This window comes from Odontesthes bonariensis, chromosome 8 (assembly GCF_027942865.1).
Source record: "Odontesthes bonariensis isolate fOdoBon6 chromosome 8, fOdoBon6.hap1, whole genome shotgun sequence".
Lineage (NCBI taxonomy): Eukaryota > Metazoa > Chordata > Actinopteri > Atheriniformes > Atherinopsidae > Odontesthes > Odontesthes bonariensis.
Window position 1 is genome coordinate 2,601,409 of NC_134513.1, and position 23,286 is coordinate 2,624,694.

The following is a 23,286-nucleotide window of genomic DNA, read 5'->3' on the forward strand; positions in this document are numbered from 1 at the left end:
GGTAAGTGGGATAACGTTAGCACACAGAGGCCGGCAGGTGTGGGTAGATATTCTGTCTGAGCAGCTCGGAGTGTCCCAGCTGCTGCTGAATGTCACCGACCTGCAGAGGGACTTCTTCTTCTGCATTTCTGTGAGATGCAGCGCACGGAGCTGGCTGACATCATGGAGTTATTTCTCCACACTTGAGTTATGGGCTCCGGAGAAGTGATCTCATCTATGATGAGACTCTTTACCTCCAAACCCAGACTCATCAGTGACCCTTCTCCCCATGTCGCTTCAACAGTATCACCCCCCCCCATGTGAATTTCATCTGGCCTCACCACCTGTCGTCGGCTGTATTTCACTCTGCAGCCTGCTGCCGGCTCTTTGCTTCCAAAGAAAGCTTACAGTTAAACCAGAAGAAGGTGTGAGAACAGACACAAGAACCCTGAAGAATTCAATCTGATTACTCCCAGTCCAGCCTCCAATCAGATTAAATCCACTTAATTCAGTAAAGCGTTGCTCAGGAAACTTTGATTTCACTTTGTTGCAGACTTGAAGGCAAAAAAAAGTTGTTTATCATGGAATAAAAGGAAGTCACGAGAAACCTTGAAATGGAATCTGAACCAGCTGATTAAATCTGTCCATCGTTTTAGTTCATGAAAGCTTTATTGTTCCAGAAATGATCATAAATTCAGAAATTTTTGTAGTAAAAAAGAAAAGGGTAAAATTATGGTGGCAGATTTATCCGATTTAATCTTATTTAAGATTTAGTTTCACATACAGAGGAAGTATTTCAAGAAATATCCGGCCTTTTATCTAAGAAAACCCTGAATTTGACTCGTCCTCATGTGTCAGGACTGAGCAGCTACCTTTTGATGATTCTTTTTAATTTAACTGTTGGAAAACTGATTTGTTTTTGCCCTCCGAGCGCTTAATTTTGCTTTCTTGTGTCTTCAGTGTCTACGTTAGCTGTCACCAGCAGCTGTGTGATTTAATGCAGTAACACAGACATAATGAAGCTGTTCCTCCAGCTATGTATACAGATACAGATAGTTCCTCTGTGGATCCCAGAGAGAAACAGTTTAGCAGGTTAGCTGTAAGCTAGCGGGTTAGCTGTAAGCTAGCAGGTTAGCTGTGAGCTAGCAGGTTAGCTGTAAGCTAGAAGCAGATGCTATCAAGGAACAAAAGGAAGTCACGAGAAACATTGAAATGAAATTTCAACCAGCTGATGATCGTTTCTTAAAGCTGTCCATCGTTTTAGTTCATGAAAGCTTTATTGTTCCAGAAATGATCATAAATTCAGAAATTTTTCTAGTAAAAAAAAAAGGGAAAAATTATGGTGGCAGATTTATCCGATTTAATCTTATTTAAGATTCAGTTTCACATACAGAGGAAGTATTTCAAGAAATATCCGGCTTTTTATCTAAGAAAACCCTGAATTTGACTCGTCCTCATGTGTCAGGACTGAGCAGCTACCTTTTGATGGTTCTTTTTCATTTAATTGTTGGAAAACTGATTTGTTTTTGCCCTCCGAGCGCTTACTTTTGCTTACTTGTGTCTTCAGTTGCCGCCCTTTTACGAGCACTTATTCACACACTGTCTCCTCTGTTCCTGGCAGATGGAATCCATCGTGTGGTCGCCCTCTGCACGCTGCGCGTCACCATCATCACCGACGACATGTTGACCAACAGCATCACGGTGCGCCTGGAGAACATGTCCCAGGAGCGCTTCCTCTCGCCCTTCCTCAGCCTCTTCCTGGAGGGCGTAGCGGCCGTGCTGTCCACCAAGCGGGAGGCAGTGTTTGTGTTCAACATCCAGAACGACACCGACGTGCAGGGCTCCATCCTGAACGTCACCTTTTCGGCGCTGCAGCCGGGCGGCGTGGCGGGAAAAGGGACGTTTTTCCCTTCTGAGGAGCTGCAGGAGCAGATCTATCTGAACAGGACGCTGCTCAGGCTGATATCTTCTCAAGAGGTAAAAACTGAAATTAGCATTTTAAAACTGACCGGAAAAGAACATGTAATAAGTGTATTATCTTAAAGGTGACATATTATGACCTTTTACAAACAGCTGAGCAGTGTAGCTTAGCAAGTGCTCAGCTGAGGCGAGAGGTGAGTTCTTGTGTTTACGTACGTTAGCTTTCATCAGCACCCGTCTAATTTAATGCAGTAACACAGACATAATGAAGCTGTTCCTCCAGCTTTACATACAGATATAGATAGTTCCTCTGTTGATCTCAGAGACAAACAGTTTAGCATTTAGCTGTAAGCTAGCAGCAGATGCTAGCAAACGATGCTTTCTCATCAACAGTGATGGACCAAGCCGGAGATGTACACAGCGTAACTCGTAGTAATGCATGTGTACCGATAATTACTGCGTTTAAACATTTTGGATATATTAACCTCATTAAACAATTGTACTGGGAGACCTACATATTTATCAGAAACATGCCGATAACGTAACGCTAGCACACCGAGAGTGAGGAGAGGACCGGTGTTGTGTTGGAAACACACCTTATCCACACAGCTGCAGGTTGATGAGTTACAGAACGGAACCGTTCAGCTAGAAAGCTTCAGCTAACAAAGTGATGTGGGAACAATAATGTTCATCTTTCAGAAAGTAGCAGCAATAACTCCTTAGAAGCTGGTGTACGTCATCTTCATTAGCTAAGCTGTTAGCGTTAGCTGCTGTGAAAGAAGAAAATAACAGCAATAACTCCTTAGAAGCTGGTGTACGTCACCTTCATTAGCTAAGCTGTTAGCGTTAGCTGCTGCTAAAGGAGAAAATAACAGCAATAACTCCTTAGAAGCTGGTGTACGTCACCTTCATTAGCTAAGCTGTTAGCGTTAGCTGCTGCTAAACACGTTGGTTCAACAGTTGAAAAGTGGTTGCTGCACACACAGTCTTTATCTAACTCATGCTCCTCAGTTCAGCTGATAGCAGAACATTTCCACCAGAAGCTGGCTTCATCCGTCCAGCAGGGTGGCTGTGAGTGGGCGGGGCTTAGCAGAGGAGGCGGAGTCAATCAGAACAGCTCGTTAAATGAGGAACTTTCACACAAAGGGGAACTAAATAAATACCAGGGTTGTGTTTTTGGGGAGTTTTACACCTGCTGGTGACCTCAGACGCCCTGATATCTGCTCCCAGGAACAGGAAGAAGGGATTTTTACACAATATGTCACCTTTCATGTGATTAGAATCAAATCTTCTCTCCAGGTGTTGCCGTTTGATGACAACATCTGCCTGCGGGAGCCCTGTGAGAACTACATGAAGTGTGTGTCAGTGCTGAAGTTCGACAGCTCCCCTCCCTTCATCGCCTCGGACACGGTTCTGTTTCGGCCCATCCACCCCATCAACGGGCTGCGGTGCCGCTGTCCGGTCGGCTTCACCGGCGACTACTGCGAGACCGAGATCGACCTCTGCTATTCGGGGCCCTGCAAGAACAACGGGAGGTGCCGCAGCCGGGAGGGCGGCTACACCTGCGAGTGCCTGGAAGACTTCACAGGTGAGTGAGTTAAAGTCGAAAAGACTTGGGCTGTGTTCTAAACCGCCTACTACTCCTACTAACTTTAACTTTTTTTAAGTTCCCGGATGCATACTAGATTCTCTGAAATGTTGGGTATGCATCATGAGGTTACTACTCATACTCAAACTACCCAAGATGCAACGTAACGTGACATCAGCGATCGTCATTTCCTGTCAAAACGGCAGTTTCAAGCTAGCTACAACGAGGGTAGGTTCACTTCCTGTTTTCAAAACAAAAGCACCAATTGTATGGTAACGGCTTTCCCTATGATAAAAGGCAACGGATATTTTATTTTGTGAAAATAACCGGAAGTGCGTTGCTCACTGCGGCTAGCTTTAGTAGCGCCAAATTCGTGGGAACAAAATTGTAAACAGCCGGTATTTTGTCAGGTTTTCAACACGTTGGGGATCTAAACGACTACTTTCTCACCTGAAAATGTTTCAAATGTTGCTAAAGTTTACAGAGTTTAGAGCTTAAGAGAAATCAGCTTCAGGCCGGCTGATTTCGGCTCGGGCAGGAGCGAAATGCATTGTGGGTAAACACTCTGCATACTGTCTAATCGATCAGTATGCAGTATGTAGGATGCTGTTTCGAACACAGCCAAGGATATAGCAACGATCACTCCATCCTTAAGATGGAGATCAAGATCAAGCAGCTTTATTCTGATTTAAATGACTGGAACAAAGCTGCCAAATAGCACTGATGTGCTATAAAAGCCTGCACCACCTGCAGTAGATTTATTCCTGTAATTGACACTTAACCCATTTAATAAACCCACATGACCATTTGTAACACAGTGTTCTGGCTTCAGAAACACTTTGATTCACCATGTGAAGCATGTGGTTCGGATGGTGGCTCATTACGTGTTCCCAATGCTGTCTCAGATGGACCTTCACACCTGTTGCTCAGTCCATTTCCTCCTCTCCACTGGCTGCTCCCCTTTGATTCTGCTGCAACACTCAGCTTTACCGACTCCAACATGCTAACATGCTAACATGTAGCGAGTGATGTGCTAACTTACCTCATGATAAAACCTTAACTGAGCACTCGGGGTAAACAGAGGCTTAAATCGAAACCGCATACTACATACTGCATACTGCATACTCATCGATTAGACAGTATGCAGAGCGTTTACCCACAATGCATTTCGCTCCTACCCGAGCCGAAATCAGCCGGCCTGAAGCTGATTTCTCTTAAGCTCTAAACTCTGTAAACTTTAGCAACATTTGAAACATTTTCAGGTGAGAAAGTAGTCGTTTAGATCCCCAACGTGTTGAAAACCTGACAAAATACCGGCTGTTTACAATTTTGTTCCCACGAATTCGGCGCTACTAAAGCTAGCCGCAGTGAGCAACGCACTTCTGGTTATTTTCACAAAATAAAATACCCGTTGCCTTTTATCATAGGGAAAGCCATTACCATACAATTGGTGCTTTTGTTTTGAAAAAAGGAAGTGAACCTACCCTCGTTGTAGCTAGCTTGAAACTGCCGTTTTGACAGGAAATGACGATCGGCGACGTCACGTTACGTTGCATCTTGGGTAGTTTGAGTATGAGTAGTAACCTCATGATGCATAACCAACATTTAGGAGAATCTAGTATGCATCCGGGAACTTCTCGCTTACTCAAACTCGTATACTAACTCAAAAAGTTAGTAGGAGTAGTAGGAGAAGTAAGAGAAGTATGCGGTTTTGAACACAGCCAGTCTCTTGGAAGAAGCAAGGATGAAATCCAGGATAAATCCTTTTGAAACCAGACGGCCATTTTAGGTGAGTTGGCCTGTATGTATTTGCTGGCATTCTTAGTGACTGTAGGACTGTTTGGGTGAGTTTGTCTGCTGAATCTGCTAGTGGTTCTTGTCCTACCTCCACCTCTAGCACCCTCTATACTTTCATTACCCCCAACCCGAACCAGGGTTTGTATCCCCAACCCGCTGTGACTGGTTGGTGAGAGGCTGAGGTAACTTGTGGTTAAAAAAAAAGAAAAGAAAAAAAGATGGTTGTTGTGGTGTGAGGAGCATTGATGACTGGCATTAGGGGGGTGACTCTGGGACCTCAGTGATCACTCAGTGGGGTCACATGGCTCTGAAAGGATTGGATTATTGGCTAAATTACAATCAGACTGAGTTATTAAGTGCATGTAGACACCTTAATCTGACTAAGAACTGGATCGGATCGGATTCAGACGCCGAGATAACTGGGTTGAAGTCACTCTAAACCTGCTTGTAGACGCTGAAGCACGTGGTGAATCAGACTTTGCGTTCTGCGCATGCTCCAGATGTTTTCCCGGGGTCGTGACCCGGAAGTCAAAGGAGACGATATTCCTGTTGTTGTCGCCGTCAGAAAGAAACAAACAACGCGATGGAGAATGCTCCGTTGGGCATCGAGTTTGTGCAACAAGCAGCTCATCACAGACCAAATGTAGAGGGACGTAGCTTCATCTGGCTCTGCGTTCTCCATCTTTCTCCAATGCCTGAGTTTGTTGTTGTTGGTGGTGGTGAAGAGGTCAACAGGAAGTGGCTCTATTAGCAACAGCTGGAATGGGTACAGCGCCACCTATCATACCGGGGTATGACACGCTGTGTGCCTCTGATCCCATTCATTCACCGCCAGATATCCAACGAGAATTACCCAACTATAGCTATTACATGTTACATGTTCAGGGGGGTCACATGGCTCTGAAAGGATCGGATTATTGGCTAAATTACAGTCAGAATGAGCTGAATAAGGGTAATTCTCCTTGGATATATGGCGGTGAATGAATGGGATCAGAGGCACAAAGCGTGTCATACCCCGGTATGATAGGTGGCGCTGTACCCATTCCAGCTGTTGCTAATAGAGCCACTTCGGCGACAACGCAAAGTCTGATTCACCACGTGCGTCAGCTTCTACAAACAGGTTTAATTTGACTTTCAACCCAGTTATCTCGGGGTCTGAATCCGATCCAATTCTTAGTCAGATTAAGGTGTCTACATGCACTTAATAACTCAATCTGATTGTAATTTAGCCAATAATCCGATCCTTTCAGTGCCATATCACCCCACTGAGTGTCTAGCCCCCTGGAGGTGTCGTAGGCCCAACTAGACGAAACACAGATGAAAGGAGGTTCCCACCTGATGGACCCCAATGACACATTGGTCAGCACTGCTCACTGATCTATATTATAGGGATTATAGGGAATTATTCACTGAGTTTCTTGTGTTTACCTTAAAAAAACTGGGTTTAAAACTCAATGATTCTATAAAAACTTTAATCTGAGTTGCACTGATAAGAAAAACCAAAGATTAACCCTGATTTTTGCCTGGAAACGGCCAGTTATAGTAACTCTATAACAGGCAGATGAGCTGTGGGAAGCTTTCGTTGTTCCCACTGAAATCACTTTTCGAGATATTTCCCGATGTCAGTGATCTTCCTCCCACATTTACCCCCCCCCCATGTATCTGATACCCGACTGTCTCGCCCTAATAGAGCCCAGCGGGACTGCCAACGCCCTCATGCCTCCTCTCCATCCGTCTCCTCCAACACTCTCCTGTCTTTCTCTTCCTCCGCCTTATCTGATGGAATTACCTGATTATACCTCACAGGGCTTCTCGCCACCACCGACCACGTCCACCCATCATATTTCCCGTCCCTACTTCTCAGTGTCCCCCCTCTTTGAAGGTCACAGTTCAACTGGAGATAGTCGGGGCCCATCAGGGACCATTATGTCCCTGATGACAGCAGGGGCCCATTCTGTCCTCCTTGGGTTTCCTGCATTACAGGGAAATAGATCCTTATAATTCCCCCTCGGAAAAAAAGGATTATGTCGAGGAGAGAAGGGCCATTAGCTGGTTCCAAGCTGTGATGTTGGGGGTCTATCTGTGCCCTGGATTGAGAAATCTTGTCTGGATTGTAGGTCGACACACAACACTGCATGGGACACAGAGGCACCTGTAGCAATGTCGGAAAAAGCTCTGAGGAATTTAAATAAGCCAAGCCAGGAAGCTGATTTTTTTTTTTTTGACAAATCGACATCCACTCGGTCATTAAAGAGGAATTTTTCATGCCGAGACGGACCGCTGACAGGAAAGCAAATTAAATAATGTAATATAATACAACCCCAGCTCCAAAGAAAATGCAAAATAAAGTTGGATTTATTCACAATTGAACATGGAAAACATCAAATTAACTCAACAAACTTATTTTGAATTTGAATTTGCAGGAAAAAACACAAAAAAATACTAGAAAAATACTTTATTCATCCCCCAATATTGGAAATTCAAATTAGTCAAGTAGCTGAAAAAATTATTTACAATGATTGTATATTAAATACAATAATAATACAAATTCTCATAAAAAACACTACTACTAACTAATAATAATAACTGACTAAATAAATAAATAAAAATAAATAAAAACATATAAAAATAAATAAATAAATGAATAAAATAGAATAAAATTTAATTAAAAAAAATAAAAAGAGGAATAAATAAAAAGAGTAAAAAGAGGAACATGCTGCAGCTGCCGAGCTTAAATTGGCAGCGTGTCAATAAGACTGTAAAAAGAGCACCTTAAAGAGGTAGAAACTCTCAGAAATAAAGATGGGCAAAGGTCAGAGCTGCTTCTACAAGTTTCACAGCAATGTTCCTTTAAAATATTAAATATACGCTATGTGTTGACCATGTTTCATCCACCGGTGACAACACAAGGATTGGGCTTGAAAGCATTGAAATCTCTGTGATTTTTATTTTTATTTTTATTTATTTTTTTTTTTCCATGATTTAAAGATCATTTAAGAGTCTAAATTTAGCCGAAGACATTTACAGTTGCACCTAAACTCAGCAGATGAACCACACTTTTCTCCTCCTGGGAAGCTGGATGTTATTCTGGGTAATGGGTAAAGATGTAGTGAGGTGAGGTGGGTTCAGGTCGAGTCAAAACTAATCAGAAATAAATGTAGGAATTTAGTTTATTCATTGAAGTCAGGAGTGATACAAAGAGGTTTTATCAGCTCAGGCTCAGCCGTGGACTGGACTTAATGGAGGAATGTTGGAGCCCATTTCATTGCTTTTCTTTCTTTCTCGTCCCGTCTCTCCGTTTATGGTCGAGTTACTTTGTGGTGAGGATCCACACTCCCCTTAAAAGGCCTATAAACGGGCCTTTGTCAGTGTTGCAAATGTTGAAATGGAGATAAGTCTTTGGGTAGTGCTGTTGTTTTAAGGAGAACGGTCTATGTTTAATCTGCTGAAGCAGGAGGAGAAGCCATGAAAAGCTTGTTTAGATGAGCTCGACTGATAATCAGAAACATCTTATTCAAACAGCTGAATTCCTGACATGAAGTCATACAGACAAACTGCGTTTAACCGAAGTCTTTTCCTTCTCCGTGTGCAGGCGAGCACTGCGAGGTGAACGCGTCTTCGGGCCGCTGTGTACCCGGCGTCTGTAAAAATGGCGGCAGGTGCGTCAACCGGCTCGCCGGCGGTTTCATGTGCCAGTGTCCGCCGGGCGAGTTCGACAAGCCCTTCTGTGAGATGACCACCCGCAGCTTCCCCGGACGGTCGTTCATCACCTTCAGAGGCCTGCGGCAAAGGTTCCACTTCACCGTCTCACTCATGTAAGCTGTTTCTCTTCTTCCCTCCTGGTTTATAACGTGGAAATTACTGATATAAACTAATGTTTAATCTAATTAATCACATGATTTCCCTGATTAATCACGATTAATCTCATTTGTACGCAGAATCCAAAAATGAATCCAAAAGTAGCGTATAGCTTTTAGCATTTAGCTTTATTTTAAATGTGCTGCCATATGAATGAAAGTGCCATAACATTTGTTGTGCAAACACACTTTTAACATCAGCATCTTTCTGTAGTTTTTATGTAGAAGCCTCGCTCCACTGTCTGTTTCCTTGAATGACTTGCTGCTATCAGTTGTGTGTTTTGCCTTTAAGTGATATTTTAGACTGGAACTACTACGCTGAGAAGACAATTCAACTTGGCAGAGTTTACAGATGACTTTGGTTCTGTCGACTCCGCCGTCTGGAAGAACTTTAACATGAAAATGGCCGAGTAAAAGTTCCGTACCCTTCTCCATGTTTGGTGGATCCGCCGATTACTTTCTTTTCCGGTTCCACAGCAGACAGCAGCAGACTTTTACAGAATAAAAGCCTGTGAGCAACAGACCTTTACAAAATAAAAGCCTGTGAGCAACAGACTTTTACAAAATAAAAGCCTGTAAGCAACAGACTTTTACAGAATAAAAGCCTGTGAGCAACAGACTTTTACAGAATAAAAGCCTGTGAGCAACAGACTTTTACAAAATAAAAGCCTGTAAGCGACAGACTTTTACAATATTAAAATAAATAATAAAACCTGCGTTAATGCGCGATAAAATATTTGTCTGCGTTAAATAATTCATGAGATAACGCGATAATAACGAGTTAACTCGCCCAGCCCTAGTAATAAAGTCCCAAAAGCTACTCCATTTTCAGGAGTGATACACTTTAAACTGTCTCCAGAAGTTACTCTTTAGCATGTCTTAGCTGCAGTAATTAGCATGTCTGGCAAGTCACATGTTTATATCACGTTTGTAACTACACAGCCCCTTTTTAAGAGGCTTTTAAAGGCTTTCTTAAAGAGTTTAGTTTTAAGTAGGTTGGAAACAATAAAAAAAAGTTTTCAGTCATTGAGCTTAAATTAGCTTATTTAACACCTGTTAGCCAGCCAGTTCCACTATTAGTTTAAGCTATTAGCTGAAATATTTAGCTAACTTAGGACTTTTAGCTTGAGTTGTATGTTAGTATCATTACATAGCTTTTTAGTTCCTTTTAAAAAGCTTTTTAATCATGTTTTTAGTTTTAAGTAGGTTGGAAACATAAAAAGTTTTCAGTCAATTAGCTTAAATTAGCTTATTTAACACCTGTTAGCAAGCCAGTTCAACCGTTAGTTCAAGCTATTAGCTGCAATATTTAGCTAATTTAAGACTTTTAGCCTGAGTTGTATGTTAGTATCATTTTATAGCCATTTAGTTTCTTTTAAAGAGCTTTTTGTAAAGTATAAAATTAGCTCAAGCTATTAGCTGCAATATTTAGCTAATTTAGGGCTTTATTTAACTGCTGTTAGCGAGCTCCACTCATCAGCTTCCTACATGGATCACAGTAATATAGCGTTATGCTTTTATTGTTAAAACTAATCTTTGTGTACTCATTTAAAAACAGCATATACGTTATACGAGTCACAAAAGGCTTTTCAAGTCTGTAGAAATCTTTGTCCTTAGCTATAATTAGCTAACATAGTCTGAGTTGTATGTTTTTACAATAATAAAACCTGCGTTAATGCGCGATAAAATATTTATCTGCGTTAAATAACTAACGAGTTAACGCGATAATAACGAGTTAACTCGCCCAGCCCTAATATAAAGCTGAAATTTCCTCCTCATATTTAAACTTGTGTCCTTGTGAACAGACTAAGGCAGACAGAAGCAGACAGAAGCAGCATATAGAGGAGTGCAGTGCTGACGCTTCTCTACATACGTTGGTACTAAACTCTGTTTGTGTGACCACTTCCTAACGATCGGCTGAAACAAGTCTGGCTATTGTTCTCCGATGTCTGCCATCAATCAGGCTTTCCTGCCCAGAGGATCAACCCTCAATGAAGGTTCCTTTTTGGACCATACTTGGTAATCTGTGGAGATAAAAATCACAGTAAATTAGCAGTGTCTAAAATAATCAAACCAGTCTGTCTGCCATCGACATTCAAGACACATTTAAAACTCTTATCAATTCTCTTTCTTTGTCATTCTGAAGCTTAAACATGTCAGAACACTGAAATGCACTCAGTCTTTGCCATGTTATTGGCTAATTAGATATGTCCTTTAACAAGCAGTTGAACAGGTACACCTAATAAAGTGGCAAATTAAAGTAGCTTTTTAACAGTAATTGAATGAGCTAATATTATCTCAATGGCTGAAAACATCTCTGCTTAGCTCTTAATGTTTCCAACTTACTTAGAGCTAAACACTTAATGATATAATGAAACTAACATACAACTTAGACTAAGTTAGCTAATTATAGCTAAGGACAAAGACTTCTACAGACTTGAAAAGCCTTTTGTGACTCGTATAACGTATATGCTGTTTTTAAATGAGTACACAAAGATTAGTTTTAACAATAAAAGCATAACGCTATATTACTGTGATCCATGTAGGAAGCTGATGAGTGGAGCTCGCTAACAGCAGTTAAATAAAGTCCTAAATTAGCTAAATATTGCAGCTAATAGCTTGAGCTAATTTTGAACTGGCTTGCTAACAGACGTTAAATAAGCTAACTTAAGCTCAATGACTGAAAACCTTTTTGTTTCCAACCTACTTAAAACTAAATACTTGATAAAAAGCTCTTTAAAAGAAACTAAATGGCTATAAAATGATACTAGCATACAACTCAAGCTAAAAGTCCTAAGTTAGCTAAATATTTCAGCTAATAGCTTAAACTAATATGGGAACTGGCTGGCTAACAGGTGTTAAATAAGCTAATTTAAGCTCAATGACTGAAAACTTTTTTATTGTTTCCAACCTACTTAAAACTAAACTCTTTAAAAGCCTCATAAAAAGGGGCTGTGTAGTTACAAACGTGATATAAACATGTGACTCAGGCTAAAATGAGCTAACTTGCCAGACATGCTAATTACTGCAGCTAAGACATGCTAAAGAGTAACTTCTGGAGACAGTTTAAAGTGTGTCACTCCTGAAAATGGAGTAGCTTTTGGGACTTTATTACTAGGGCTGGGCGAGTTAACTCGTTATTATCGCGTTATCTCATGAATTATTTAACGCAGACAAATATTTTATTGCGCATTAACGCAGGTTTTATTATTTATTTTAATATTGTAAAAGTCTGTTGCTTACAGGCTTTTATTTTGTAAAAGTCTGCTGCTCACAGGCTTTTATTCTGTAAAAGTCTGTTGCTCACAGGCTTTTATTATTGTAAAAGTCTGTTGCTCACAGGCTTTTATTTTGTAAAAGTCTGCTGCTGTCTGCTGTGGAACAGGAAAAGAAAGTAATCGGCGGATCCACCAAACATGGAGAAGGGTACGGAACTTTTACTCGGCCATTTTCATGTTAAAGTTCTTCCAGACGGCGGAGTCGACAGAACCAAAGTCATCTGTAAACACTGCCAAGTTGAATTGTCTTCTCAGCGTAGTAGTTCCAGTCTAAAATATCACTTAAAGGCAAAACACACAACTGATAGCAGCAAGTCATTCAAGGAAACAGACAGTGGAGCGAGGCTTCTACATAAAAACTACAGAAAGATGCTGATGTTAAAAGTGTGTTTGCACAACAAATGTTATGGCACTTTCATTCATATGGCAGCACATTTAAAATAAAGCTAAATGCTAAAAGCTATACACTACTTTTGGATTCATTTTTGGATTCTGCGTACAAATGCGATTAATCGTGATTAATCAGGGGAATCATGTGATTAATTAGATTAAAAACTGTATTCGTTGCCCAGCCTTATTTATTACTCATATGAATGGTTATTTATTTTTATTTTTTTACTTAATAAAGTTTGAATTCTTGCAACACAAACATGACACTGTGGCTGTGACACGTGCAGAGCTGTGCGGTGAGCTAAAGTGTGTCAGCTGGGGCGTGCCCAGACATGCACACACTCTCCCATTGTGTTCCCTCTCTGAATAGAAGAAGAACGCTCACACAGTACATGTTCAAGAGAAAACTTTTAATTGTATTTTTTTTGGTTGACAAAATCATCAACAGCGCGGCGGTGAGAAAGGATCGCGGTGAGGTGAAAACAGGAAAGGCTGTGTGATGAGTATCCCTTATCAGTGTTTGGATACAGCCATCCTGACTTCCTGCCTTCCTGCCCTCGCTGGCATCTGCCGGCTGACTCCTGTGCCCTCACCTTACTCCAAACAGTGGCTACTCATCTGAACTGTGTCTTATGTGAAGCACACATGCTGCCTCCAGAGCGTTTCTCGTGCATCTTTGAAGGCAACGGTTTCCTCTGTGTGGGGCACATCCTTTGCACTCTTTCCTTGGCAGGAGACCTTTTCCTCAGGAGCTCTTCGGTCTTGCATCGTAAAGCTATCTGCGAGGCCCTCGACCTTTGGGTCGCGGCCTGTTTGAGTTGGAAAGGTGCTCAGAAACGTGACGGGAAATGTTGAGCTTTAGCGCAGGGGGAAAAAAAACCTTTTCAGTGACACAAATCTGAATGTTTTGGTTTAAGTTTTTAATCGATTTAAAGGTGCCATGGCATGAAAATAAATGGAGACTTTTATATATTTTTATAGGCTTTAGTGGTCCCCTAATACTGTATCTGAGTTTTTTTCCCTAAAATTCTGCCTTGGTGCAGAATTACAGCCAGTCCCAAAAATGAGCTTTCCTTAGGAGCCTCAGAATGAGCTGTTTAGTGGGGGTGTGGCCTTACTTACGCCTGTGGTACCTTGCGCAAATGTTTTGTGAATCGCTCTGGCACGTAGATGGCACGGCAGCCCTATGCCGTAAAACTAGCGAAACCTGTTGAAATGAGCTTACTTTGGCAATATGACGAACTAGTTAGTGAACAACTCTCCTAACACAGTCAAACATCAAGCAAGTGCTACACAAGACACAGCAAAAAAGGCGTGCGTGAAGGGGAAAGCAGGAGTGAGGATTTTGACATTCTCATCTGATTGCTCTGGTTTGCAAAGATGCACGTAGCGCTAGCGCTGGAACCATGAATGAATCATTATCCTGATGAAATGCACTGAATTTGCGGATTCATTGTTCTTCAGGAAGTTTGAAGTAGGGGGTTTTGGTCTAAAATGAGCGAGCTAACCATCTCATGGGCATGCAAACACCTCCAACAGCCCAGTTGGCAGAGATAAGAGCTTGCTAACATGAAACACGCATACCTGATGCTATTAGCTGCATAACTAACGATACAGACACTTTCTTGTGGTAACAAGCTATGTAACTATACTGTACATACAGGAAAGCAACACAATTATAGAGCGTTAAATTACTTACATACTAAATACTACATACTGCATACTGCATTCTGCATACTCATCGATCAGACGGTATGCAGAGCGTTTACCCACAATGCATTTCGCTCCTGCCCGAGCCGAAATCAGCCGGCCTGAAGCTGATTTCTCTTAAGCTCTAAACTCTGTAAACTTTAGCAACATTTGAAACATTTTCAGGTGAGAAAGTAGTCGTTTAGATCCCCAACGTGTTGAAAACCTGACAAAATACCGGCTATTTACAATTTTGTTCCCACGAATTCGGCGCTGCTAAAGCTAGCCGCAGTGAGCAACGCACTTCCGGTTATTCTCACAAAATAAAATACCCGTTGCCTTTTATCATAGGGAAAGCCATTACCATACAATTGGTGCTTTTGTTTTGAAAACAGGAAGTGAACCTACCCTTGTTGTAGCTAGCTTGAAACTGCCGTTTTGACAGGAAATGACGATCGGCGACGTCACGTTACGTTGCATCTTGGGTAGTTTGAGTATGAGCAGTAACCTCATGATGCATACCCAACATTTAGGAGAATCTAGTATGCATCTGGGAACTTAAAAAAAGTAAAAAGTTAGTAGGAGTAGTAGGGGTAGTAGGCGGTTTCGAACACAGCCCATGTTTTTCGGACACATAACTGAGGGATGGCTGAAAAGAGATAAGCACCTCATAAATATCCTGCTAATGGCTTGTAAAAAGAATATTACTAGGAAATGGCTATCATAAGAGAACCAAAACTGTCAACATATGGATGGACATCACAATGGACATGTATAAAATGGAGAGAATAACAGCATTTGTTAATCTTAAACTGGAGAAATTCGCCTCATATTGGGAAAACTGGGTCAACTATGTTACGCCCCATAGGCCTATGCCATATGAAAAGGATCACTCCCCACTCTGTACATAATGTTGTGTTTTTTGTTGTTGTTTGGTTCTATTTTCATCATTTAGAAATAAAACAAAAATTTAAATATATATAAATAAATAAATAAATGAATAAAAAAATAAATAAAACATCTGTAATCCGTGTGTCTCTGCAGGTTCGCCACCAGGGAAAGAAACGCGCTGCTTCTCTACAACGGCAGGTTCAACGAGAAGCACGACTTCGTTGCCTTGGAGATCGTGGACGAACAGATCCAGCTCACCTTCTCTGGAGGTAAACGTGCCTTTGAAGCGTTTGTTGTGTATCCGCCTCATTGTAGGCAGATTAGCTCAGGTGTGAACGCACAAAGAGCCGCTTTAATCATTCTTCTCGATGTTTGCTTTCCTTTGGACGAGGGTGTGTTTTTGTGTGTTTGCAAGCATCCAAATGTACCTGGTTAAACATCAAATAGTCATTAGGACACGAATGTGCGTCCTCTTTTAGGTTTTAAGTATCAGAACATACAAGAATAAATATCCTTTCTTTTTCACTTTGTATTTCTGTGTTGGTTTAGTTTTAATGTTTAGCAAAACAGGCAAATATGTGGCCTGAAAAACCCTCAACGACACACTGAAAAACACTGAAAAACACTTCCACGGCAGATCAAACACACGTTGGTTGGGGTGGCTGCTGTGGTTTTCAGCCTCGGCCCGTTTTCCCATGGCACCATGCAGGGAGGAATCCAGTTTAATGTGATTATGTTGGGTGAGGCTGGTTTGGGAGCGAGGCCAAGTCCTTGTGCCTCACTTCAAAACCGTTAAAAGGCTAAATATTAAATGCATGAATCATCCCAAAGCCGCAGTTGTATTTGCATGCAGCCTTTATGTTTTGTTGCTGTTGTTGTGCAGAGGTGTTTCAGCCATGTTTCAGCCATGTTTCAGCCGTGTTTCAGCTGCATTTCAGCCATGTTTCAGCTGCATTTCAGCCATGTTTCAGCCATGTTTCAGCTGCATTTCAGCCATGTTTCAGCCGTGTTTCAGCTGCATTTCAGCCATGTTTCAGCCATGTTTCAGCTGCATTTCAGCCATGTTTCAGCCGTGTTTCAGCTGCGTTTCAGCAGTATTTCAGCCATGTTTCAGCCATGTTTCAGCTGCATTTCAGCCATGTTTCAGCCATGTTTCAGCTGCATTTCAGCCATGTTTCAGCCATGTTTCAGCTGCATTTCAGCCATGTTTCAGCCATGTTTCAGCTGCATTTCAGCCATGTTTCAGCCGTGTTTCAGCTGCGTTTCAGCAGTATTTCAGCCATGTTTCAGCCATGTTTCAGCTGCATTTCAGCCATGTTTCAGCCATGTTTCAGCTGCATTTCAGCCATGTTTCAGCCATGTTTCAGCTGCATTTCAGCCATGTTTCAGCCATGTTTCAGCTGCATTTCAGCCATGTTTCAGCCGTGTTTCAGCTGCGTTTCAGCAGTATTTCAGCCATGTTTCAGCCATGTTTCAGCTGCGTTTCAGCCTTGTTTCAGCTGCGTTTCAGCAGTATTTCAGCCATGTTTCAGCCATGTTTCAGCCATGTTTCAGCTGCATTTCAGCCATGTTTCAGCCATGTTTCAGCTGCATTTCAGCCATGTTTCAGCTGCATTTCAGCCTTGTTTCAGCTGCGTTTCAGCAGTATTTCAGCCATGTTTCAGCTGTGTTTCAGAGGTGTTTCAACTGTGTTTTAGAGGTGTTTCAGCCTTGTTTCAGCTGCGTTTCAGCTGCGTTTCAGCAGTATTTCAACCATGTTTCAGCTGCGTTTCAGCAGTATTTCAACCATGTTTCAGCTGCGTTTCAGCCGTGTTTCAGCTGTGTTACAGCTGTGTTACAGCCTTGTTTCAGCTGTGTTTCAGTAGTATTTTAGTGGTGTTTCAGCTGTGTTACAGCCTTGTTTCAGCTGTGTTACAGCCTTGTTTCAGCTGTGTTTCAGTAGTATTTTAGTGGTGTTTCAGCTGTGTTACAGCCTTGTTTCAGCTGCGTTTCAGCCGCGTTTCAGCGGTATTTGCTGGTTTCCAGTGCAGTGGAGCGCTCCTGCCTTTCACAAACAGAGTAAAGCTTCAGTAAATCTTACACAGATTATTCTCGGCCTTCTCAACAGTTGATTGATGATCTTTGCCCAGATAATTTGCATTTTAAAGGTAACTTATTAATAACCCGTTCAATATCTTTTAACATTCCTCAGCATCCCTCCTCATTCTCACTCTAACAAATGAAAAGTTTGGTTGGTTTGTTTCCTGTTTGCAGTTCCCTGTCGTTTCAGACCCACCGTAATGGACCATGATTCAAGTTCAGTCACATAAATTTGAGTGGTTATTTCACCATATAGTTCATTGGATTATAATCTGATAGTTTTATTGCCCTCCTGGGATAAACCTGACGCTCTCCTTCCCTGCTGCCACCCTTTTCTTTGCCATTTTAAGAATCGACTGTAACATGCAGACTAAAAACGGCAGGTTTGGGCACAGATTTAGGTCGTAAATGTTCGTACAAAGAATATATTTTTGCTCCATTCTGGGCTTAGAGTTGAGAGTTTGCCGCATTTGTTTTGAAAACCGAGCACTTTGTTTAAAAAATGGCTCGTTTTCCGAACCGTTTAGATATCCCGAAGGTTCTCTAAAGGTTGCAGTCTTCACATCTCTCTTTCTTTCTTTCTTTATTTCTTTCCTGTCGTCCAGGCGAACGAAAGACCAAGGTGTCTCCCTACGTCCCCGGCGGGGTCAGCGACGGCCAGTGGCACTCGGTCCAGCTCCATTACTACAACAAGGTGAGGAACTAAACTAAAGATGTGACTCACAGGAAGTGTGTGAAGTGAAAATGATCCAGCTGCAGGGTCGCAGCCTGCATCGCTCAGCGCTCAGAGTGGAGGAGTCAGCAGTGGTAACGTGGGAGTGAGGCTCTGTTTGAGGCGGCTGACCTTCACATCTGAGGCAGAGATTATCTTAAAAGTGCAGGTTTGACTCCGGCTCTGCAGACAGCTGGATGTGCACGGCTCTGGATACTGAGATAATCAGACGGGAGGTTTTTCAAGATGTTCCCACGACGATCTCCTCGCCGCTTTATCAAATCAGAAAAGAGATAAGCTTCAGGTATTATATGATACCGGCTCGGAGTCTGAGGATGCTTTTGTTTTCTAACAGACTTCCACGGCCTCCGGCTGTTGTTCTTACGCCTGGAAATAAGATCAGACGCGTTCTGAGGATGCACGAGCTGCCGTTCGTTGGATTATTCATTGTTATTATTATCATTTTATATATATATATATATATATATATATATATCTGTATATATATATATATATATCATTATTCATCGTTCGTGTGCATTCCGCCTCGTTTTAAAGCCTTCTCCCCTGCTTCAGATAGATAGATAGATAGATAGATAGATAGATACTTTATTGATCCCTAAGGAAATTCAAGCATCCAGTAGCAAGACATAATAAAGCAATAAAAATGTTTATACAATTATAAACACTTTAAAAAATCTAAGAATTTAAAAAAACAATTTAAAAAACAGTTTAAAAATATAAAGTGACCCGTGAAATTCAGAAGGGCCATCACTGAGAGCTGTTGTAAAGCCTGATGCACTGGAAAAAATGCCCCTCCAAAAATAAGTAAGAAAAACAACAAATAAAAGACGTTTTTGCTTGAAATAAGCAAAAAAATCTGCCAATGGAACTAGTGAAAATCGGCTTGTCAAGATTTCTTGAAATAAAATGTGATATTTAGGACTTTTGAGATAAAAGTGATCTTGAAATTAGCTTAAAAACCTCTTCAAATGTAGAAAAAAAGCTTGTTTCATATAATATGATAGGTGGAGCAGGATTGATACGTGAGGCTGAGCGCTGCCTCGCCGCCCTGACCCCATACATCCAGCGTGGCGTTCCGCAGCTTGTTAAAGGGACGACTCGTGTTCTCGCCCACAATGCTCAGCTCCTCGGGTTTCACAGGTTGTCGGCCTCCTCATTCTGCTCGTCAGCCACAGAGCCCTCAGCGCATCGTTCGCCCTGACAGCGAAGCATTCATCAAAGCTGACGAATTAGGGCAGCTGAGCTTTCCCGTGTTCGCCGCAGGGTCACTTCTGTAGCTATTGTTTGAGGTTTATTTAGGCTCCGTGTCCCCCTCTCGAACTCCTGAGAGGCATCGTAATGCCGACAATGGTTCAGGCCTTATGTCACTTATGGCGAGATTTACGCCCTGGGCGAACCATCCCTTGCCCCCCCCCCGTCCCCGGCACCAACACAACAACATATTATATTATTTGTATTATTTTATTATATATAATCTAGGGCTGGGCAACGATTAAAATGTTTAATCTAATTAATCACATGATTTCCCTGATTGATCACGATTAATCGCACTTGGGTCCATGTTCATTTTAGGAATGAAATACAGTTTATTTGGATTGGAAGCAGTTTGTGCGCCCTCACATTGGCTGTGTTCGAAACCGCATACTACATACTGCATACTGCATACTACATACTACATACTGCATTCTACATACTACATACTACATACTGCATACTGCATACTACATACTGCATACTACATACTGCATACTGCATACTACATACTGCATACTACATACTGCATACTACATACTGCATACTGCATACTGCATACTACATACTGCATACTACATACTGCATACTACATACTGCATACTACATACTACATACTGCATACTACATACTGCATACTACATACTACATACTGCATACTGCATACTACATACTGCATACTACATACTGCATACTACATACTGCATACTACATACTACATACTGCATACTGCATACTACATACTGCATACTACATACTGCATACTGCATACTACATACTGCATACTACATACTGCATACTACATACTACATACTGCATACTGCATACTACATACTGCATACTACATACTGCATACTGCATACTGCATACTGCATACTACATACTGCATACTACATACTGCATACTGCATACTACATACTGCATACTGCATACTACATACTGCATACTACATACTGCATACTGCATACTACATACTGCATACTGCATACTGCATACTACATACTGCATACTGCATACTACATACTACATACTGCATACTGCATACTGCATACTGCATACTACATACTGCATACTACATACTACATACTGCATACTACATACTGCATACTACATACTGCATACTGCATACTACATACTGCATACTGCATACTACATACTGCATACTACATACTGCATACTGCATACTGCATACTACATACTGCATACTACATACTGCATACTGCATACTACATACTGCATACTACATACTACATGCTGCATACTACATAATACATACTCATCGATCAGACAGTATGCAGAGCTTTTACCCACAATGCATTTCGCTCCTGCCCGAGCAGAAATCAGCCGGCCTGAAGCTGATTTCCCTTAAGCTCTAAACTCTGTAAACTTTAGCAACATTTGAAACATTTTCAGGAGAGAAAGTAGTCGTTTAGATCCCCAACGTGTTGAAAACCTGACAAAATACCGGCTGTTTACTATTTTGTTCCCACGAATTCGGCGCTGCTAAAGCTAGCTGCAGTGAGCAACGCACTTCCGGTTATTTTCACAAAATAAAATACCCGTTGCCTTTTATCATAGGGAAAGCCATTACCATACAATTGGTGCTTTTGTTTTGAAAACAGGAAGTGAACCTACCCTCGTTGTAGCTAGCTTGAAACTGCCGTTTTGACAGGAAATGACGATCGGCGACGTCACGTTACGTTGCATCTTGGGTAGTTTGAGTATGAGTAGTAACCTCATGATGCATACCCAACATTTCAGAGAATCTAGTATCCATCCGGGAACTTCTCGCTTACTCAAACTCGCTTACTAACTCAGAAAGTTAGTATGAGTAGTAGGAGAAGTATGCTGTTTCGAACACAGCCACAGAGTTTTGCCCATAGCAAAAACCAGCCCTGCGTTATGTTCAGAAACAGCTTAGACGTTTGTTTGTCTGCTGGACGTCGCCCAGGAAACGAGAGAGTAATGGCTTTCCTTCCCTTATTTATGGAGCTGCACTGATCCTGTAGGCTTACCTTTGGCTGCTGTGACATGCAGACACGGGAACACCTTGTCTTACAGCAGCGTTGTCAGAGCTCATTCCGTGAAAGCAGCCCCGGGCCGACTGTAGCGCTGACCCGGGGTCGGCCTCTCTGAGCCATCAGAAGTCAGATTGACTGATGGTAATTTAATCCCGCCTCAGTCGCTGCAGGGATTAGTGGAAACGTATCCGGCAGAGAGCCGTTGTGTTCTCACAGTGAGCTGAATGCGTGGACGTGAGCGAGGGGACGCGTAGGTTTGACAAATGTCTGCAGGCAGGGTTTGCTTTCACAGCCCGGAGAGGCGCTGGGCCACGGGATCCCAGCCCTGTTCTGCAGGTATGATGTAATCAGGACTCGTCTCGTGCAAAACGGGGAGATTTTAAGTTGCTCAGCAGGTTAAAAAAAGAAAGATTTACAGCAGGGGTGGCCAACCAGTCAGAGACTAAGATATTAAACCGAGCAAAATTAGTCAAAAACAGGCGTGTTTGGAGCTTCTTCCCAGTGAGGAGACAGAAGAAGAAGCTGTGGCCACTAAGAAAAAGAAAGCTGCATTTTAAAGGCATGTTTGAGCGTTACCGTAGCGACCAGAGAGCGTTAGGAGGCAGAGAGGACGCTGCTAATAAAGTTACATACAAGTACACAGTGGATTCAAGTTCATTATTATTAGGGCTGGGCAACGATTAAAATGTTTAATCTAATTAATCACATGATTTCCCTGATTAATCACCATTAATCTCATTTGTACGCAGAATCCAAAAATGAATCCAAAAGTAGTGTATAGCTTTTAGCATTTAGCTTTATTTTAAATGTGCTGCCATATGAATGAAAGTGCCATAACATTTGTTGTGCAAACACACTTTTAACATCAGCATCTTTCTGTAGTTTTTATGTAGAAGCCTCGCTCCACTGTCTGTTTCCTTGAATGACTTGCTGCTATCAGTTGTGTGTTTTGCCTTTAAGTGATATTTTAGACTGGAACTACTACGCTGAGAAGACAATTCAACTTGGCAGAGTTTACAGATGACTTTGGTTCTGTCGACTCCGCCGTCTGGAAGAACTTTAACATGAAAATGGCCGAGTAAAAGTTCCGTACCCTTCTCCATGTTTGGTGGATCCGCCGATTACTTTCTTTTCCTGTTCCACAGCAGACAGCAGCAGACTTTTACAAAATAAAAGCCTGTGAGCAGCAGACTTTTACAATAATAAAATAAATAATACAACAGGGGTGGTCCGTGGGCGGTTGGGCTCACCCAACCGCCGTCCAACGGTCCCGGCGGCCGCGCTCACGCTCGCACAGACGGTGATTTATCGTGTCGGGTTATTAGAAGCCTTTTAAATATCAGGGCGCCTCTGTTGGAAGGCAGAGGTCGGAGGTCAGGGGAGGGTTGGCGTGGCAACCAACAGGGAGAGAGTGGGTTGGAAAGTTGGGGGGGGGGGGGGGTCACCACTATTAAAGATGCTGCACAATAGAAATGTTTGAGATTCCAGCCATCTCAAGGACGGTTAAATGTGTCAGCAAACCAGCTCCGAGCAGGAAGCTCAGATAAGGTGAACGGGGGGGGGGGGGTCCCAGGAGCTGTTCCAGGAGCTGTTCCAGGAGCTGTTCCAGGAGCTGCGGGGGGGCTGTGTGGAGGGTCTTAGATGTGCTCGCCACAGGAAGTCACATCTGCCGCCGCAGGAAGTGATGTCGTTCAGCAGGACGCTGGGCAGGATGCGTGCTGCTTCATATTTCTGAGGCACCTGCTGCTCAGCGTCATGGAAAACGACCTGGAATGTTTATACCAGTGACCTTCGACCTCAGACGGTCCCG

The 23,286-nt window shown here is 42.3% G+C and overlaps 1 protein-coding gene across 5 annotated transcripts in view; it reads left to right on the forward strand.

Annotated features, from left to right (window-relative positions):
• Positions 1–23,286, forward strand: part of celsr1a (cadherin EGF LAG seven-pass G-type receptor 1a) — a 149,348-nt gene that overhangs the window by 52,847 nt on the left and 73,215 nt on the right. For all 5 annotated transcript variants that reach the window (XM_075471306.1, XM_075471305.1, XM_075471308.1 and 2 more), the window contains exons 2-6: positions 1,601–1,956; positions 3,199–3,487; positions 8,877–9,099; positions 15,543–15,658; positions 18,074–18,162. In XM_075471306.1, the coding sequence (XP_075327421.1) occupies positions 1,601–1,956; positions 3,199–3,487; positions 8,877–9,099; positions 15,543–15,658; positions 18,074–18,162 (1,073 nt within the window). The remainder of the gene's footprint in view (positions 1–1,600; positions 1,957–3,198; positions 3,488–8,876; positions 9,100–15,542; positions 15,659–18,073; positions 18,163–23,286) is intronic.